Consider the following 21,746-nt stretch of genomic DNA (forward strand, 5'->3'; position numbering starts at 1 on the left):
ATTGGTGTCAGTAGGAAGAATAGTGTCCCATCATTGATGTCATTGGGAATGATTGTGTCCCATTGTTGGTGTCATAGGGAGGAATTGTGCCGATCATTAATGTCCTTGAGAGGAATCGTGCCCCAATGCTGGTGTCATAGGGAGGAATTGTGCCCCATTGTTGGTGTCATAGGGAGGAATTTTGCCAATCATTAATGTCTTTGGGAGGAATAGTGCCCCAATGTTGGTGTCATAGGGAGGAACTGTGCCCTATTGTTGGTGTCAGTGGGAGGACTAGTGCTCCGTCATTTGTGTCAGTGGGAGTAATAGTGACTGGTATCAGCAGAAGGAATAGTGCCCCATAGTTGATGGGAGCGGGAGGAATTCTGCCCCTTCATTGGTGTCAGTGGGAAGAATTGTGTTCCATTGTTGGTGTCATTGGCCAGAACTGTGCCCATTATTGATGTCATTGTTGGTGTCAGTCGGATATATGCACAATTGTTGGTGTAAATTAAAGGGCACGTGCCCAATTGTTGGTGTCAGTAGGGGGGGACGTATGCCAAATTGTTGGTGTAAATGCAAGGACGCATGCCCAATTGTTGGTGTCAGTGGTTGGAATAGTGCTCCAAGGGCCAGATAAAAGCAAGAAAAGGGCCACATCTAGACCCTGCAGTTTGGAGACCAGTGCACTAAAGCAACACATTGCATTAGCAGCCCATTCATTTCAAAGGGTCGCCTTAATACAAGGCACATTAATGTGCAATATAATGTTGCTTAGTACACCACAAAGAAATAAATGGTCCCTTAACTCTACAGTGATGGAAAAAAATAATGGAAAATTGCTGAAGTGGACTCGGGATCTCCTCCACCGATGTCCGAGTTTTAACCAGCGCACAAAGTATGTTTCAAAGAATCAGCCAACCCCCGAACTGCTGCAATGAATCATACACTGCCTTCTCTATGGGATACCCAATTGGCAGAATCTCTGCAGTGGGTTCCCATCACTGCCCACCGGTCACATTATTATGGGGGTCTCCTTGCCACTGTTGGAGTTTTAATCTATTTTTATTATTAGAGAAAATGCAGCTGGAGGAGTGAGACTCCTTAAAAGATTAGGGTAAGAGATGGGAGCTGCAGCAGAAAGATCTTGCCACAGGGTTCCCTGAGAGATTAGAAAAAAAAATAAGGAATCACCGCTGGCACCCATCTGTATCTGAAAATTCAGTACATGCTTTGATTAATGATTGCTTTCTCGCTTGAACGGTCTCTTCCAATAGGAATAATTGATCTATAGTTGAAAACCCATTCGATTGATATGAATATCGATCGATAACTGAGATACAATTGATCAAGTTATCAGTAGCATCCCTGTTTCCACCATGCAATCTCATAATCGATCGAGATCAAATCACATTCATGAACGAAGTATCTCACTGCTGCCAATCAATGCAAAATGATTGATAAATTTCTACCCTGGCTGATTGACTCAGTTTAATTTAATCTGATCAGAGTTGAGTCTCAGGGCCCATGCTCGCTTGTGCGAATTGTCATTGCGACTTTGGACATGACAAGCCACGGCCCATTGTTTGCAATGGCTCCCGTTCAGATCGATGCAACTTAAAATCACAGAAATTTTGAAAAGGTGTCTGCACTACTTTGGTGCGACTTTTGATGCAACTTTGGTCCAGAGAGTGTAAAGTCAGATCAAAGTCGCACCGAAAGTCGCATCAAACCAAATCTGCAGGTGCTGCTCAAGGCTCCACCGGGTCCTCTTATGTAGCAACTGTTTGGGGTGCAGACAAGGACAGAGCTCTTCCCAGCTCTAGACATCACATGGAAAAAGGAAAGGTCCTGGAAGTCGCACATCTCTGCAAAATCCCCTTAGCCCCTGTACACACGGTCGGAGATTTCCACAACCAAATCCGTCGGATTTTGCCCGTCGGATCTTGTCCGAAACTGTTGCATACACACGGTCGGACTAAGTTGTCGAAAAATCCGATCTTTCGGAACGTGATGACGTAATTTCGTTACGACGGGACTACATTCAGGCTAGTAGCCAATAGCTTTGATGTAGGAATTTCATCTGAGCATGCGTGGCACTTGGTCTGATCAAAATTCTCTACACATGATCGGAGTATGTCCGATTGAACCAGTTGGTCGGGAAATATTTCCAACATGTTGGAAAATTGGGTCCGACGGATATTCAGACGGAATCAGTCCGATGCATACCACACACAGTCGAATTATCCGACAACACGGTCCAATAGGACACATTACAACGGATTCTCCGACCGTGTGTACAAGGGCTAAGAAGGTATATGTCAGCCTCAGCCCGGGATCCAACCAGTCCACGCCCCCAACACATTTCACTCCACCCACGGAGCTTAGTCATGGGGAGAGCTCCGTTGGCAGAGTAAAAAGTGTTGGGCACTGGTGGCCCATCCATACGGGGTGCAGGGTTGCAACACCCCCAATCCATGCGTCTGGACACTAATCTACATGCAGGGTGCCGGAAGCATGGATTCCAATGGTGTTTTTTCTCCGAAGCGTGTGATTAGAGCCAGAGGCTCTAATTGGCTTTAAAAAGGGTGGGCTCGGGGCACAGGTGGGGGAGTTGGTGGTGGGTGGTTTGTTTGTCCCCCCCCCCAAAATGGAGCACCAGCCGCCACTGGTGTTGGGGGTGTGGCCTGGATGGAGCCCAGGCTGAGGCTGTCATACACCTTCTTACAGGGCTTTGCAGAGATGTGCAACTTCCAGGAATTTTCCATTTCCCATTAAAAGTCACATCAAAACCACGCTCCAAAGTCGCCTGGGAAATCGTGCAACTTTGGGGATCCGCTAATGTGAATGGAAGCTAAAGGGAAGTTGTAGCTATTCGTTTGTTTGCGGATTCGATCGTTGTGATCAAATCACATATTCATCAAATTAAAAAAATCAAAGCGCATGTGGTCACCAGAAAGTGAACCAGAGCAGATTTCCTATTACCCAGTAATGTTAGTGCAGGCACTGTCAGACCTGGAAAACATGTTCATTTATAGAATTAGTCAACTGTCGCATCTCCAGGTGCTCTTTGTCTTGGTGAGAGATTTGCTTCCCTCCGCCGTGACTAGGTCTGTCATTGACTTTACACATTGCTTGAAGCTGATTCTGTGCCATTATGTAATGTCATCTCACAATAAACAACAGGAATAATCGAGCCATAAACCCCTTTTAGGAGAATAAGCAGGCCAGGTAGATTGTACATACTAGGAATGTAGCTGAATACTTGCTTTGGCATCCATTTCTATTGGAGACTCGCTGGCTCATGGTGACAGTCAAATAGCAGTTCCACCCCCTATAACCCCCGCCTGGTGTTCAGCAGGAGGATGGAGATTAGTGACTGGAGAGGAGAAGGATCTCCAACACATTACTGCTCCCACCTCCCCATTCACCCACCGCACACAACCGATAAAAAGCAAGGAACTGCTATGTGATTGGCTCTGGGCACCAGCAGCTGTCAGGTACACACAGGAGGTATGTTTATGCTATATACTCTAGTATAAAGTTGGTATGTTTATGCTATATACTCTACTGCTGACTAGGGATGAGTAAAGCTAAAACTGATACATTTCCACCAAATTCTGCCATCTTGGCTAAATGCATTGGAGTTAATGAGGAAAGTGAAGTCAGGGCGTATGTAAACCAAAAAACAAAAATGTAAATCCTGATACTGCAATTTAATAAATGTAAATTGCAGTTCAATAAATTAAGTGATTTGATTTAAAGCGGAGTTCCACCCAAAAGTGGAAATTCCACTTATTTGCTTCCTGCCCCCCCCCCCTCCGGTGCCACATTTGGCACCTTTCAGGGGGAGGGGGAAGGGGTACCTGTTTTGACAGGTACCCCTTCCCCACTTTTGGGGACAGCACCGCAGTCCTCCTCCACCGCCGGGCCAATTAGAAAGTGCGTCGCGCTTCATGCATGCTCAGTAGGGAACTGGTTTCCCCTAGCGGAGATGGTGGCGGCAGCAGCACCCAACTGCCAATCCGAAGATTGACTGGGGTGACAACATCACAGGCTCCCTGGACAGGTAAGTGTCCATATATTAAAAGTCAAGAGCTACGGTATTTTTAGCCCCAGGCTTGAACACCTCTTTAATTAAACAATTAATTTAACAATTATTATAATTATATTATATATATATTATATTTATAATGATATTATATTTATACATACCTATATAATATTTTAATTATAATTTAATTTTATTATACATAATTTTAACACGAAAACAATTAAAGTGATTGCAAAGGATTAAGAAAAAAAGAAAAAAACATGTTATATTTCCCTGCTCTGTGCACTGGAATTGCACAGAGTGACCCTGAATCTCTACTTCTCAGGTCCTCCTCGAGTATTCCTGGCTCCTCCTCCTCTTGGTGTGCCACCATAGGAAGCTGCTTCCTATCATGGCATACCTGTGAGCTCGATCCTGAGCTGCGTTGCTGGCATCTATAGACACAGCCAGCGCAGCTTTCCCCACCCTCTTCTCACAGGATTTGACTGACAGCATTGGGAACCAAAGCCTGTGAGAGCAGGGAAAGAAGACAGAGTTACTGCAGGTGGGCACAGCACTGGATCCAATTAGGGCTAGGGTAAGTGTGTGGGGTGGGGGGGGGGGGGGGGGCTGGGGGATAGGTTGTGAAGGGTTGATACTGATACACAAATATTTTTTACCCTAATGTAGGGAATGAATTTAAGTGTAAAATGTTTAGGCTTTAACACCACTTACATTTCATTTTTATTTACAATTAAATATAAATTGCAGGTAATTAAATTAAATTTTTATATTTAATTAAACAATTATTTTAACAATTAATTAATTAATTTAACAATTAAACCGTTATTTTAATTTATAATTAAATATAAATTACAGTCTACTACTTAGATGTGGTGGTTGCATTCGTTTTTATTATTCAGGCCAAGTACAATTTCAGCAAGCATAGAAAACAACTGTTTATCCTGCCAGAAACCCGGTGTCCTGTGAGGCTGGACTTTAAACATGTCTACCCTGGTTCCCTTCCATTATGATTGAATTAGTAGTTTTTACAATAAAAATACACTGTAATTTGTTCTTTCTTTGAAGTTCACAGGTAATGACAAGAACACAGCATTTCTGGCAGGATCAACAGGTTTTCCCTGTATTTAACTATTGGTGCGGCACTTCAACTATGGATGCCATACAGTGTGGTTTTTAAACATGTCTACATTTGTTCATCTCCATTACATAGTGGATTGATTGAATTTGTGATTTATACAATAAAGACTAATAACTTGTGGTGTGAAGATTCAATCTCAGCTCAATTTATTTGCATTACAAACCAATGAATTACTGTGGGAATCCTTTGGTGTGTATAAGCCACCAGCCAAGAATCCACACACAATGAATGAATAAACACCATTGCAACACTGCTGAATAGTTACACCTATAGGACAAGTCCAGGGTTCCAATGCTACCTATCCATACCCCCATGTAGGACAACAGTGGCTGCCCCCTAGATACAGTGGAGGAGGTAACATAGCCACTCTAGGTCAGGAAGTGTGTTTTTGGCAGAGTCATCATATGAAAATAAAGGGAAAAAGCCTGAAAAATAAAAAACGAATGTAGCCACCACATCTAAGGCCTGGAAAGCTGCAATGCATTTTTGGTTTTTAGTTTAGATACCCTTTAAGGTGGTTTTTAAGCATGCAATGAGCATTAAATGGCTCCAGAGATGCACTATATTACCAAAACTATTGGGACGCCTACCTTTACACACACGTGAACTTTAATGGCATCCCAGTATTAGTCCGTAGGGTTCAATATTGAGTTGGCTCCACCCTTTGCCACTATAACAGCTCCAACTATTCTGGGAAGGCCGTCCACAAGCTTTAGGATTCTGTCTATGGGAATGTTGGACCATTCTTCCAGAAGCGCATTTGTGAGGTCAGGCACTGATATTGGACGAGAAGACCTGTCTCGCAGTCTCCACTCTAATTCATCCCAAAGGTGTTCTATCGGGTTGAGGTCAGGACTCTGTGAAGGCCAGTCAAGTTCTTCCTCCCCAAACTCACTCATTATGGACTTGACTTTGTGCACTGGTCCAAATCATTTGGTGGAGGGTTTTTTTTTGGTGTGGGGGTTTTTCTTAGGGGTTTGGCTTGACCCCTTTGTTCCAGTGAAGGGAACTCTTAAGGCGTCAGCATACCAAGACATTTTGGACAATTTTATGCTCCCAACTTTGTGGGAACAGTTTGGGGATGACCCCTTCCTGTTCCAACATGACTGCGCACCAATGCACAAAGCAAGGACCATAAAGACATGAATGAGTTTAGAGTGGAGGAACTTGAGTGTCCTGCACAGAGTCCTGACCTCAACCCAATAGAACACTTTTCAGATGAATTAGAGTACAGACTGTGAGCCAGACCTTTTCGTCAAACATCAGTGCCTGACCTCACAAATGGGCTTCTGGAAGAATGGTCAAACATCCCCATAGACACACTCCTAAACCTTGAGGATGGCCTTCCCAGAAGAGTTGAAGCTGTTATAGCTGCAAAGGGTGGGCCAACTCAATATTGAATCCTACGGATTAAGACTGGGATGCCAAGTTCATGTGCATGTAAAGGCAGGTGTCCCAATACTTTTGGTAATATAGTGTATATAGATGCTCCTTTCACCTGAACCCTCATTATTTTATGTTTTCTTTTTTCCACAGAAAAGACAGTGAAAAAAAGTGCTATAAAAGTTGAAACTGACACAGTACTCAAGCACGGATCAAATACACAAAAACAACACAAAGGACACTAAACGAAAAAAAAAGAAACCAAACTGCCATAAATATAACCAAAAGCACCCACCTAATAAGAAAACAAAGAATAGATCGTTTTGCAAGCAAATTTCACCTAAGCAGCAAAATTTAGATTTTTAGCCTTGATGAAATTTCACCAAAATCATTCCGCTCATCCCCATACCTGACCGGCCAAAACCCTGAAAAGGGGTTTATACCTAAATTTTACATCATGTATGACGTTTCATCACATTTGTAAATTTGATCACTTATGCCGTCCTTCATTTAGTAATCACAATATTTTTGTTCAGGGAAAAAAAAATTTCCTTCAGATTGCTGTTTCTTTTTTTGCTTCTGCTTTCTTGTTTGGCTGGCTTTTGCCGCCGGTCGTTGCGCCCTGAGTACGGAAGGTCCAGCCCCCCCTCCAGGTCTCTCTCTAATATCCCGTTTCTCCGACCGTGACAAACTGCCATCATGTCTCTCCAGCCGTTCCCCTCTTTTCCTCATTTTCAGTTTTTCTTCATCACTTTTCCTTTTCTGGTTTTCTTTTCTTCTTTCCGCAGTGCCCTTTCTTGTTCATTTTTCCCTTCTTTTTGCCTTTTCTTTTCAAATTTCTCCTCCTTTCCGGCCCCCTTTGCTTTCTTTTCAAATTTCTCCTCCTTTCCAGCCCCCTTTGCTTGCTTTTCTTTTTTATTGTTCTTTCGCTCTCCTTTTTTATTTTTTTTATTTTGTTTCTTCCAGCTGGTGGAGCCCAACTCTTCTCCACCGAAGGTCCTGAAATAAGAAGAACAGATGTATGTATTAAAAATTGGGAGCCTTAGCGCCAATGACACACCCACTTTTGAATGTATCAAACAGTTTTTCTTCCGATACAAGTCAATGGCATTGCAAATGCAGCTTGATGCAGCTTAGAAGGAGATCAAATGCACCCGTGAACCTACTCAGAAACATTTCAAAGTGATCTCTATTGCAGGCCTAATGCATCTAAAAGCACACAAGCCCTTAAAGTGAACCAGAACTCAAAAAGTATTATGTTTTAGTTAACATCAATTGTGACCAAGCAGTACCTGAAAAATCGACCTTTTGACTTGACTTTTAATTCCTCAAGATTAAAGTGGTGCAGATCAGGGGACTTGACCTTATATCTGTATAGGGGCTGTTTGAGATCATCTAAGACACTGCTACCTCTGACTTCTAGTTTCAAAAAGATTTGGCGTGAGGTTTGGTGGTGTCACTACTGTCCTGCTCATGGTTTTCTTTGCTGGAGAGGAAGCTGTACCTGAGGAACTGCAATGCACGGATCTCCCTGCTTCTGTTATATTACCCACCAGGGCATCTATGCTTTCTCCACCACTCTTGGTTGTTTAATTATTCCCTACCAGTGAATACGTCACCAGTCATTGCTCAGACAAGAGGAAGCAAAGACCTGCCTCTACAGGATGGCTGCCTCCACGCAAAGACTAGGTTCAGAACAAGGTAGGGCAAATCAGTAATGGGGAAAGGTCAGCTTCAGGGCTACCACAGGCAATACAGGTGACTAGTCATTAACTCTTTGCTTGTCTTTTGTGCACAGCTTCCAAAGTACAGATCCAGGAATCTGAACCTTTTCTTGTAGACAGCCCCAAATGTTGTTGTTATTCTGTACAACTTTTCACCAAACTCAGCTCTCCCATTCAGACGCACGAAAAAAAAAAAATTGGTTCCTAATTTGATCTCAAACACCCAAAACCCCAAACTGTGAACCAATAGGTCCCAATTGTCCCTTTTTGAAGGCACTGTGCCAATTGGAACCAACCCCTTCTGTCTCTTTTCAGTTGGCCTTTGTTTTGGTCTGATGTATAGCCCTTTATAACAATACACATAAGTACTATATTGTGTTAAACCTTTGGTCCAACCTCTAAAAGATTGAATTTATTGTTTTAAAAGCCAACATAATGAGTGGTAAAAAAAAAAGATTGTTTTCATACTATAGTCTTCATGGTCTTTGTTACTGGGGGTGTGCCTACATACTTTGGGAAAAAAAGGTGTAATTCCTTCTCATCCCACACAGTTGGGAGGCATAATGAACCTTTGAATTGGTGATGGCCCACCCAGGGCCCCTGATGGAGCTGAAACCCAGTGGGAGTTGAAACTTACCCCGCCGGGGCCTGATGGTGTTCTATGACTGCCACCAACTCAACCCAAAACAATAAATCTTTCTATCATCTATATCAGATGGCTCAAATCTTTCCAAACGAAGGGCCAGTCTGCTGTTCTTCAGACTTTAGGGGGACCCGACTTTGCCCAACTGAAGTAGAAAATGTCTTGCTGTCAGTGGATATAACCAATGCCCCATTATTGGTATCAGTGGGACAAATAGTGCCCCATTATTGGCATCAGTGCCCTTGTTGTTGGTGTCAGTGGGAGGAATAATGTCCCATCATTCATGTCAGTGAGAGGATAAAGGCAAGCAAAGGGCCACATCCAGCCCTTTGGAGACCACTGGGCTACATCATTTATGGAGTGCATTAACAAATTCACTTTTTTTTTACTAATAAAACATTTTAAGTTTTTTGTCTAGCCAGCATGCCAACCCATACTCGGCTTATTTGTCAATTATCATCCTGAATGTCTCCAGACTCCAAATTTGTTCACTGGGAGATTTTTTTATTTTTAATTAACAAATTACCAGTTTGTCAAAGTAGACGGCTCCGAATTGCAAATTTTTACTGAATTCCTACAATAGCCATTGAATGGAAATAGAAATTCTCTTCATAAGATAAAAAAGGTGCGGGCTTGTAAGGTTGAACTGGATGGACTTGTGTCTTTTTTCAACCTGACTAACTATGTAACTATGTAATGTAACAAATGATGCAGTAGGGAGGATTTACAAAAGACATTTTGGGGTTGATTTACTAAAGGCAAATAGACTAGAAAGTGCAGTTGCCCTCTACAAAGTGCAGTTGTTTCAGAGCTTAGCAAATGAGGTGAAGCTTCACTTGGAAAAGAATACCCAATCATGTGCAAGGAAAATAAAAAAATGCATTTTCGCTTGCACATGATTGGATGTTGGAAGTCGGCAGAGCTTCTGCCCATTTTCTAATCTCTGAAGCAACTGCACAGTTTGTTTGCCTTTAGTAAATGAACCCTGAGGATGTTCACATAGATATTAAATAGGGTGAATCTGTACTTTGAATAAATATAAAAATAAAATCATGTGCAAAGGTTTTTTGTTTTAAAAAAAAAAGGATTTTTGGTAGTGCATGATTGGCTGATTGCATTTAACACAGCTTTGTCGTATTTGCAAAGCTGAGTCAGCATTCACTTTGCTAAGTGAATAGTTTATATCACTTTATAAAACAACCCCAATGACTGCTACACTTGTGATCTAATTTCCAATAGATTAAAATTTGAATAGGTAAAATAAATCTGCACTTAAATTGACTACGGGGAAACATGAGTCAGTATTCATCTGTTGTAGGAAAATTCTGCAGATTTCTAGTATAGCCTTTTCTTTCAAACATATAAAAAATGAAATAGGGGATATTATATATATATATATATATATATATATATATATATATATATATATATATATATATATATATGTATATATATATTTATTGCATAACTTTTTTTTGTACGTCTACTTGAAAAAAAAAAAATCACGTGATTGGACACACAACATGGAGCTAAAGAATATGTTACCCTCAACATTTCATATTCCTGATATGTGCCTGCTGTATCATGTAATAGTATGAAAAAGTATCCTGTTCTCTTTGTATTGCTTCCTTTGTGTGAAATCCCTGGTGTTCCTGCCAGTCCCTCTGCTTTCCTAGGAAAAACTGACCACACTAAGTGGGGGCGCACAGCGTGGCCAGTTCTCTAGCTGTGCTGGAATTCAGCCTGGTCTCCTCCAATGATCACACTCCTCCTAACACTCCCCCCCCCCCCCCCCGCACAACCATTCACTGAGAAGACCAGTGTACTACTGTTTCTCTTCCAACAGCTCTCTGAGCTCCTTATGCAGAACAAAAGGAATGTGATCACTTATAAAAAAAAAAAGGAAAAAAAGGAAATGTTTTGCCCTTCATTTCTATTTTAAACTGAATGTTATTTTTTTTTTTTTCAAGGTAAGGGTTCACATATGTTCAATTTGATGGTATGGTAATTACTACTGTGCTGCTTACATTGCCTGCCTATTCTGTCTATCTGCTCTACTTATAAGAAAGACCTGGAAAGAGAACATAAGAAAAGAAAAGAAAAAAGGTGGACATTATTTATTAGACTATTTATTAAAAAGACAGATAAAAAGAAAGAAAGAAAGATGGAAAGAAATAAAGAAAGAAAGCCAGAAAGAAAGAAAGAAAGCAAGAAAGAAAGAAAGAAAGAAAGAAAGAAAGAAAGAAAGAAAGAAAGAAAGAAGGAAGGGGGGTAGGGAAGAAAGAAAGAGAAATAAAGAAAGAAGGAAAAAAAATAAAGATGGAAAGAAAGAAAGAAGGGGGGAGAAAGAAAGAAAGGAAGGAAAGAAGGAAGGAAGGAAGGAAGGAAGGAAAAAAATAAATAAAGAAGGAAAGAAAGAAGGAAAGAAAGAAGGAAAGAAAGAAAGAAAGAAAGAAAGAAAGAAGGGGGGAGAAAGAAAGAAGGAAAGAAGGAAAAAAATAAAGAAAAAAGAAAGAAAGAAAGAAGGGGGGGGGGGGGAGAAAGAAAGAAGGAAAGAAGGGAAAAAAGAAAGAAAGATGGAAAGAAAGAGAAAGAAAGAAAGAAAGAAGGAGGGGGGGAGAGAAAGAAATAAGGAAAGAAGGAAAAAAAGAAAGAAAGATGGAAAGAGAAAGAAAGAAAGAAAGAAAGAAAGAAAGAAAAGACATTATTTATTATACTATTTATTAGAAAGGCAGGTAATGAAAGAATACGTAGATTAGACAGATAAGAAAGAAAGAAGGAAAAAGGAAAGAAATATAGCTTTAAAGACAAAGATAGATAAAAATAGCAATTATTATGGCAAAATACATTGGGAGAGAACTCAACCGAAACACTCAGAATCTGGTGTAGCTGTGCATTGTAGCCAATCAGTTTCTAACTTCAGCTTGTTGAATTAAGCTTTGGTAATAAAACCTGGAAGCTGATTGGTTTCTATGCAGAGCTGCACCAGATTTTGCACTCTCCAGTTTCAATAAATAACACCCAATGTTACAACCTTAACCTGCCTGGCGGTATTCCCGAGTTTGGCTCGGGGGTTCAATTTCAGTACCATTAACAGTATATATAATATAAAAGTGCATGCAGGAGGGCACTGGGCAAAGCATTCGGGACAAAAGGGAGGGGAAATGATTTCATACAGTAATGTAATCTTGCAGATTACAGTGTACTGTATGTGTTTTGAATTTTGTACTTTTTTGAATTTGCCTCTGGGCTCCGTCCCTATGCGTCCCGAAGCTCGCAGGGAACGGAGCCCGGCACACAAAGGCATCAGGCGTAGAACACAGCCCGCAGACACAGCGTGGGGACATCGCAGGATCCTGGGGACAAGGTAAGTTACCTGTACCAGGATCCTGAGATGCAATCCTGAGTGTGTACACAGTGTGCAATCCTGAGTGTGTACACAGTGTACACATACAGTACACTGTAATCTGCAAGATTACATTACTGTATGAAATCATTTCCCCTCCCTTTTGTCCCGAATGCTTTGCCCAGTGCCCTCCTGCATGCACTTTTATATTATATATACTGAGCCACACTCAGGATTGCATCTCAGGATCCTGGTACAGGTAACTTACCTTGTCCCCAGGATCCTGCGATGTCCCCACGCTGTGTCTGCGGGCTGTGTTCTACGCCTGATGCCTTTGTGTGCCGGGCTCCGTTCCCTGCGAGCTTCGGGACGCATAGGGACGGAGCCCAGAGGCAAATTCAAAAAAGTACAAAATTCAAAACACATACAGTACACTGTAATCTGCAAGATTACATTACTGTATGAAATCATTTCCCCTCCCTTTTGTCCCGAATGCTTTGCCCAGTGCCCTCCTGCATGCACTTTTATATTATATATACTGTTCTTTCTGCCTGGACACTTGAGATTGTCCATGGCAACCAAAAAGTGTCCCTTTACGTCAAAAGTGGTTTCAGACCAGCTAGAAAACAGCGATAGTAAATTAGGACACTTGCAGAATTGAGCGATAGTCAATCGTGGGGAAATTCCTTTTTTCTATTATTATATTATTATTTTTTATAATTATTTATATTTATTTATTAGATTAGAATTTAGTATTTCATGTTTCAAACGTTATCATACCCTGGAGGTCTACTACACTCTTGTTTGGACAGATTTAAGTGTGGTATTACTAATGCCGCGTACACACGACCAGACTTTCCGGCAGACTAGGTCCGACGGAATCATTCTGTCGGACATTCCGCTCGTGTGTGGACTAATTTGATCGTTTTTAATTAAAAAAATTCCGACAGACCTAGAACTAGAACATGTTTCAAATCAGGAAAACCGTTCGTCTGTATGCTGGTTGGACGGACCAAATCCGACGTAAGGGCGGCTATTGGCTACTGGCTATTGAACCTTCTTTTTCAGTCCCGTCGTACGTCATCACGTTCAAAACGAACGGACTTTCGATACGGACTTAGTCCGTACGTGTGTTGGCAAGTCCGTTCATTCGGAAACTCCGCCAAAAGTCAGTCGGGAAGACCGTTGGGGCTAGTCTGCCGGAAAGTCCGGCCGTGTGTACGGCATAAGAATTATAGGACTACAATATAAAACACCAAATTTCTATGCAAAACAACACATCCGCTTTGAGATTAAAAAATCATATCGCCAAGGAGGTTGAGGATTGAAGTAGATACATTGTTGCCAATTCTGCAATAGGAAATATTCATGTTCTGTTCGTTTTCACCAAATATCAGAATAAATAAAAATTATATATATATATATATATATATATATATATATATATATATATATATATATGAATGAAGTTCTCCAATCTATAAAGACTCTACAATATTTTTACATCAATTTTAATGCTGTCCTAACCCTGGTGGAAATTCTTTTTTTCCAATGAAGGGAAGGAAAATGGAGAAGCTACCTTCCACAAGGAGTCAATTTTCATTTTTTTCTATAGAACTGTCTCACTGTTTTATACAGGCTGCTAATCCGTTTTATACTCCATTTGAACATTGCAACTTTCCCGTCAAATTTTGTATAAACCAGAGGACAAGCAGGTCAGGTTTTGCTGTGAAATTATTCCAGGTGCTGCTAAACAAAAAGCGACTATTTTGCTGATCTTTAAATAGGCCCCTTAAAATGCACAAGCCGTGTACACATGAATACTCATCAGTGTCATGAATACTGGCTCATGTACAGAGACTCCTTGCTGATGTTAACCAGACATCTTTGAGCACCATTTCCCATTTTCTCTTATTGGCTATTCCAATGTGGTGATGCAAAGAGCAGAGGGGATGGGCCTCGTCTAGCACACCATACCGGAGCAACCAATCGAGTTTCGGGTTGCTGTATACCGGTGAAGGATGAATTGATTGGTCTGTCTATGGTCTGGCTAGTTACTCTGGATGATTCGACTTTTCTCTTAAAACCTTATTAATCAGCACAAGGGACAGTCCTTACATTCAATAAGAAGTGTCCCTTGTGCTGGCTGGCTTGGTTGAAATCCTCCATCCTCTGCACCTCCCGCAACCCCCCACCCCCATACCCAGAGTAGTAATCTTCGAGTGCTAGGTGGGTTAATACAGCCACTGGACCTGTTCTCCTAGTTGAATCTTCTCTCCTCTGCCCCCTTCCCCTAAACCCCCACAGTGGTAACCTTTGGGTGCTTGATGGGTTAATACAGCTACTGGACCTGTCATAGCCGACTATGCTCACCCTTTCCTCCCCCACCTCCATTCGTAGAAGATGTACTATACATCAATCAAAAGCACTCTATGAATTGAGGAGGCAGATTTTTATTCCACCTCCATTAAAAATTCATAATTCTAACCACAGCATACAAGGCCACCCACAACATCAACCCCAGCTACATCACCAACCTCATCTGCAGATATCGCCCAAATCGTCCCCTCCGCTCCTCCCGGGACCTCCTGCTCTCTAGCTCCTTGTTACCTCCTCTCATGCTCAGCCTTCAAGACTTCTCCAGAGCCTTTCCCATCCTCTGGAATTCCCTGCCCCCTGTATATCCGATCAGCCCCTACCCTGTCCACCTTTAGGAGATCCCTGAAAACTCACTTATTCAGGGAAGCCTATCCCACACCCACCTAATCCCCGAGCCACCTCCATCAAATCATCCCCCGCATCTATAACCTTTTATACCACCATCCCCTCCCTTTAGAATGTAAGTTCTATGAGCAGGGCCCTCTTGTCCCTTCTGTATTGAACTGTACTGTAATTGTGATGTCCCCCCTCTACATTTTAAAGCGCTACGTAAACTGTTGGTGCTATATAAATCGTGTATAATTATAATAATAATTCATAGAGTGCTTTTCATTGATGGAAGCTATAATATAGCTTCTATAAATGAAGGAGAGGGGCAGAAAGGACAGTTGGCATAGTTGGCATCCTTGACAAGTGCTTATGACTGGTCCAGCAGCTGTAATAAGCCCAGAAGGTTACCACTGTGGGGGTATTGGTGGGAGGGGGGATTATTATTATTATTATTCATGATTTATATAGCGCCAACAGTTTACGCAGTGCCAACACAATTACAGTACAGTACAAAAAGTACAGGAGGGCCCGGCTCGTAGAGCTTACTTTCTAAAGGGAGGGGGTGGTGGTACAAAAGGTAATAGCTGCAGAGAATGATTTGATGGGGGTGGTTCCGGGACAGTTAGGTGGGTGTGGGATAGGCTTCCCTGAATAAATTAGTTTTCAGGGAACTCCTAAAGGTGGACAGGGTAGGGGCTGATCGGATATACCGGGGCAGGGAGTTCCAAAGGATGGGAGAGGCTCTGGAGAAGTCTTGAAGGCGAGCATGGGAGGAGGTAACAAGGGAGCTAGAGAGCAGGAGGTCCCGGGAGGAGCGGAGGGGACGATTTGGGCGATATCTGCAGATGAGGTTGGTGATGTAGATGGGGGCGATGTTGTGGATGGCTTTGTATGTTATGGTTAGCATTTTGAATTTTACACGGTGGGGGAGGGGAAACCAGTGAAGGGATTGGCAGAGAGAAGCAGCAGTCACAGAACGATTAGTGAGGTGTATTAGTCTATCAGCAGCATTCATAATAGACTGAAGGGGGGATAGCCTGCTTAAGGGTAGGCCATTAAGGAGAGAGTTGCCGAGAGGATGGAAGAGTCCACTGAGAGAGCAGTCACCAGCACAAGGGACAATTCTCATTGAATGGAAGTACTATCCCTTGTGCTGATAAAAAAGAAAAATAGGCTTTCTTGACTTGGAAATGTCCACAGCTGCCAATCATTGGCCTATGGCTTCATGAAGTAGAAGACAGAAATAAAATGGAGGACTTAATCCTCAAAGCCTGGAAGGAGGATCAGCATTACAACAGCAAATTCATTCATTGTTGTAACACACCTAGGTGGGATCGGAGTGCACTCTCTGCGACCCAAACCCACCCTATATTGAAGCCTATTAGAGTCCCTGGCTCTAATTGGTGCTTCAAAAAAACCACCCCTCCGCATTGGAGTCCATCCCCCGGTTCCCTGAAAGGGCTGCCCCTGAACCAGTCATGTGTTACCCTTTAAGTTGCCATGTTACCCGGCTATTAGGGTACAATCTCAAAAAGAGCAGCACCTATAGTTAAAAAAAAAGCCCTGCGACCAACACAGCCCTTATTTCATAACAGAATTAAATATTTATTATTTCCATTTATACACCATCAGCAATTCACACAGCACCCTACGTACTGATCAGTCTCCTCAGTCCCCGCCGACTGGGAATAAAAATTGTACCGTACTCCATATTGCTAAAAGATTTGTAGCAAACCTGCAGTATGCATTATAAGACAAGGTTCATGTTATCCTTGTACGGTGGTAACAGATATCGGAAAAAACAGGCCAGGCCTGGGAATGATCAATTCCTGAATGAGTTGTGGGTAAGCAATTTCCATATATTGGTTGAACTATCCATAGACTTGCATCTTTCTTTAACCTGACTATGTAACTATGAGCATGCAGGATTTGGTGGTAGTCTTATAACTGACACATAGATTGTACCACATGAAGGATTATTATAATATAGATTTTTTAGCTATGTACTATAACTATGAATTGTGCCTCATCTTGTAATAATAGTTGCTATAATGTCCTGTGCCCTCCGTGTGCCAAAGAATGTTCTACTAGACCAGTGGTTACCAGACTTCAGCCTGCAAGTCAGATGCAGCCCTTTGCTTGCCTGTATTGGGCCCGCAGGGCACTACTACCCTCACTGATACAAGGTACAATCTCCACTACTGACACCAATGATGGGGCACCATTCCCACTACTGACACCAATGATGGGGCACTATTCCCTCCACTGATACAAATGATGGAGCACTATTCCTCCCACTGACACCAATGGTGGGGCACTATTGCTTCCACTGACACCAATGATGGGGCACTATTCCTCCCACTGACACCAATGATGGGGCACTATTCCTCCCACTGACACCAATGATGGGGCACTATTGCTTCCACTGACACCAATGGTGGGGCACTATTCCTCCCACTGACACCAATGATGGGGCACTATTCCTCCCACTGACACCAATGATGGGGCACTATTGCTTCCACTGACACCAATGGTGGGGCACTATTGCTTCCACTGACACCAATGGTGGGGCACTATTCCTTCCACTGACAACAATGATGGGGCACTATTCCTCCCACTGAAAATACGATTAGAGTGCACACATAGAAAAATGACATTTAACTCCTGCAAGGCTATTAAAAAGCACCTGATCATATTCAGAAAATATGGGGATTTAGTTACACCATATGGCCATATAGTGCTAACCCCACTACTACATCAAAATGCTTCTCTGAACCATGGGAGAAATACATTCCTCTATATGGGAGAACTAAAGGACTCCTCCTATAACACAGGTGGACACTAATAAGAGGCAATGATGGGGTTTTTTCTATTCCTCCCACTGACACCAATGATGAGGCACTATTCCTCCCACTGACAGCAATGATGGGGCATCATTACTTCCACTGACCCCAACAATGTGGCATAATTCCTCTGATTCATATAAACAATGGAATACCTTTCTTTCCACTGGCACCAAAAATGAGGCACTATTCCTCCCACTCATACCAATGATGGGGCATTATTCCTCTCACTGATACCGATGATGGAGTGCTATGCCTCCCACTGACACCAATCATGGAGTGCTATTTATCCCACTGACACCAACAATGGGGCTCTATTCCTTTCACTGCTACTAATGATGGGGCACTATTCCTCCCACTGATACTAATGATGGGGCACTAATCCTCCCACTGATACTAATGATGGGGCACTATTCCTCCCACTGACAGCAACGACTCCCCAACTGATCAGACACTATGAGGCTGGTTTACTAAAGGCAAATAGCAGTTGCTCCAGAGCTTAGTAAATGAGGTACAGTTTCACTTTGAAAAGAGTACCTAATTACATGCCAGGAAATAAAATAAAAAAGCAATTTTGCTTACACATGATTGGATGATGGAGGTCAGCAGAGCTTCTGCTCTTTTACTAAGCTCTGGAGCAAATGCATTTTGCAAAGTGCACAGTCTATTTGCCATTAATAAATCAACCCCCATAGTCATTTTTTTCTACTACCAATAATCACCTAGCCTGTGGCATTGTTTACTCCCAGTGACACTGGGACATGTTCTACTCTATCTGGCCACAGTCCAGCCCCTCTATAGTCTAAAGGACAGTAATTGGACCTTTGTTTAGAAAGTTTGGAGACCCCTTTACGAAACAGGGGACATCGTACAAGGTGCCATAGCAGATGACAAAGGCTATCTATCTATCTATTATAGATATACATTTATGAATTTATAAACATATATAAAGCGAATACAGTTATTTCAGTCATTTTTATAATTGTGCACCTAAAGTGTATCTAAACCCAAAACTTTTTTTGTTTTGTTTTGGATATTGTGGGGAAGCATTAGAACCCATGTTGGGGTTTTAGTGCTAAATCGGAAGAAATTACAGGGAGGTGATTGGAACAATGGTGTTAAGTAATACAGAATTACCAATGGTCAGTCCAATTCAATTTTGTAAGGCACAATGGCCCCACTCTTGCCAAACAAGGTACCCTCAGTATGGGCCCCCCCCCCCCAGTGAAAATCCAGTAAATATAAAAGGTGGAGAAAGATCAGTAGACCCAAATAAGTCCAAGACAACTTTAATCATCCATCAGATGATTGAATAATACCTCCATGTTTTGGGGATCTAAACTATCCCCCTTTATCAGGGTTTAGATGTTAAAGCGGAGTTCCACCCAAAAGTGGAAGCTCCGCTTATCTGCTTATTCCCCCCCCCCCCCCTATGCTGCAACATTTGACACCTTTCGGGGGGGCACCTGGTTTTGACAGGCACCCGTCAGCACTTCCAGGTAACCTGGCTGCGGCGAGATTCCCCCCCCTCCTTCTTTCCCCCACCGCCGGGCCATTCATAAAGGACAGCGCGATTTGTGCATGCGCAGTAGGGAACCAGCTGTAAAGCCGCAAGGTTTCCCTTACAGGCAATGGCGACGGCAGCACCTGAGAGTAGATGGAAATATTGTCTGGGGTGCCGACATCACTGGATTCCAGGACAGGCAAGTGTCCTAATATTAAAAGTCAACAGCTACAGTATTTTTTTTCGTGGGGGGGGGGGCATGGACCTCCTCTTTAAATATGAACTGATGAAGAGGGATTGTGTGAACCACTGAAATGTGTTGGCTGTTGTATTCAACTTATAATTAGTCTTCTTGGACTCATTATGGTCTTTAAAGTGGTTGTATAGCCCTTTTTGGGACTTTTACCTACAGGAAAGCCTATAATAAGGCTTACCTGTAGGTATAAAAAATATCTCCTAAACATGTACGGTTTAGGAGATATTCCCCTCGCAATGCGCCGCTGACTGCAGCGGTGCATGCACACAGGGGATTCCCGGCTAAAAGCCCGGCAGACGACGGACCCTGCCGGGAAGAAATCTCCCGTGTGCATGCGCGGGAGTGACAATATCGCGGCTCCGGCCACTCACAGTGCCGAAGCCGCGATACCCGGAAGAAACGCAGAGGGAGCATGTCAGCTCCCTCAGTGTAGATCGTACCAAATGTCGGGGCTTCGTTCTAAGGTAAGTATTTCATAATGAGCCAGTATGCGGTGCATACTAGCTCATTATGCCTTTTCCTTTGCAGGTAGGAAAAAAAAACAACAACACATCAGCGGGTATATAACCGCTTTAATGATTTTTAACGCAACTTCGGAATTTCTTTTATTCCTGTTTATGTCCCCGCTGGGGAATTTTCACCTCTTTATTTGTCTGAGTGACCATTGTCACGAGACAGAAAGTAAAGGGAAATCCAAAATTGACCAGAACAGGAAGAGAGGGGACATTCTCCAATGGAGACATTTGTCTAATAGAAGATTCCCTCGTTTTGGAGATTTCCCTCTCACTTCCTCTTGTGTTTATGAGACAGGAAGTGAAGGGAAATCACCCCAAATGATAAAGATAGCCCAAAAAAAAAAAATGTCTCTTCTCTATCCTAAATGAAAAGGTTTTGGCTTTGAACTTTTACATAACATGAACAGATATCAGTTTTGTAGTAAGTATGTGCTGTAAAGATTTCTACACTAGTGTGTGGTATGTGTGCAATCACTACAGTCTGACGGTATAATTGGAGCATGCAATAAGGAACACTTATGCCCACACGATAGGATTTTCCGACAAGAAAACCGTGGATTTTTTTCCGAAGGATGTTGGCTCAAACTTGTCTTGCATACACACGGTCGCACAAATGTTGTCAGAAATTCCGAACGTCGTGTACGCGGTGACGTACAACACATACAACGAGCCGAGAAAAATTAAGTTCAATAGCTCTTCTGCTTGATTCCGAGCATGCGTGGACTTTTGTGCATCGGACTTGTGTACACACAATCGGAATTTCCGACAACCCGTTCTTAAACATTTGTTGGCGGAAATTCTGACAACAAATGTTCTATGGAAGCATACACATGGTCAGACTTTCCCTACAACAAGCTCACATCCAACATTTGTTGTTGGAAAATCCTATCGTGCGTACGGGGCATAAGAGTATATTCACACCAGATAGGGTGGGAGTGTGTGGCTATTCCAGCGCAGTCCCACTGTATGAAAAGGCAAAATACCTCCTCTACTTATGCACCCGGTTTACACCAATGTGTTGCAATGAGGAGCATTCTTCCCACTGACCACCAATGTAAGGGACATTCTTCCCACTAATCGCCAATGTAAGAAGCATTCTTCCCACTGACCACCAATGTAAGGGGCATTTCTTCCCACTGACCATCAATGTATGGAGCATTCTTCCCAATGACCACCAATGTAAGGAGCATTCTTCCCACTGACCACCAATGTAAGGAACATTCTTCCCACTGACCACCAATGTAAGAAGCATTCTTCCCTCTGACCGCCAATGTAAGGAACATTCTTCCCATTGACCACCAATGTAAGGAACATTCTTCCCACTGACCACCAATGTAAGGAGCATTCTTCCCTCTGACCGCCAATGTAAGGAACATTCTTCCCACTGACCACCAATGTAAGGAGCATTCTTCCCACTGACCACCAATGTAAGGAGCATTCTTTCCATTGACCACCAATGTAAGGAACATTCTTCCCGCTGACCACCAATGTAAGAAGCATTCTTCCCTCTGACCGCCAATGTAAGGAACATTCTTCCCACTGACCACCAATGTAAGGAACATTCTTCCCACTGACCACCAATGTAAGGAGCATTCTTCCCACTGACCACCAATGTAAGGAACATTCTTCCCACTGACCCTGCTTAATGC

General features: G+C 42.6%; 1 protein-coding gene across 2 annotated transcripts in view; it reads right to left on the reverse strand.

The window, feature by feature from the left end:
- The window catches only part of IHH (Indian hedgehog signaling molecule), a 166,927-nt gene that overhangs the window by 42,333 nt on the left and 102,848 nt on the right, over positions 1-21,746 (reverse strand). The window contains exon 4 of one of the 2 annotated variants that reach the window (XM_077447877.1): positions 6,584-7,556. The exons of the other annotated variant lie outside the window; for it this stretch is intronic. Coding sequence (XP_077304003.1) covers positions 7,292-7,556 — 265 coding nt within the window. The 3' untranslated portion in view covers positions 6,584-7,291. Of the gene's footprint in view, positions 1-6,583; positions 7,557-21,746 lie in introns of those variants that run through there. 2 annotated transcript variants of the gene reach the window in all.

This window comes from Lithobates pipiens, unplaced genomic scaffold (assembly GCF_037356315.1).
Source record: "Lithobates pipiens isolate NorthernLeopardFrog02 unplaced genomic scaffold, aLitPip1_a1.2 Scaffold_22, whole genome shotgun sequence".
Classification (NCBI taxonomy): domain Eukaryota; kingdom Metazoa; phylum Chordata; class Amphibia; order Anura; family Ranidae; genus Lithobates; species Lithobates pipiens.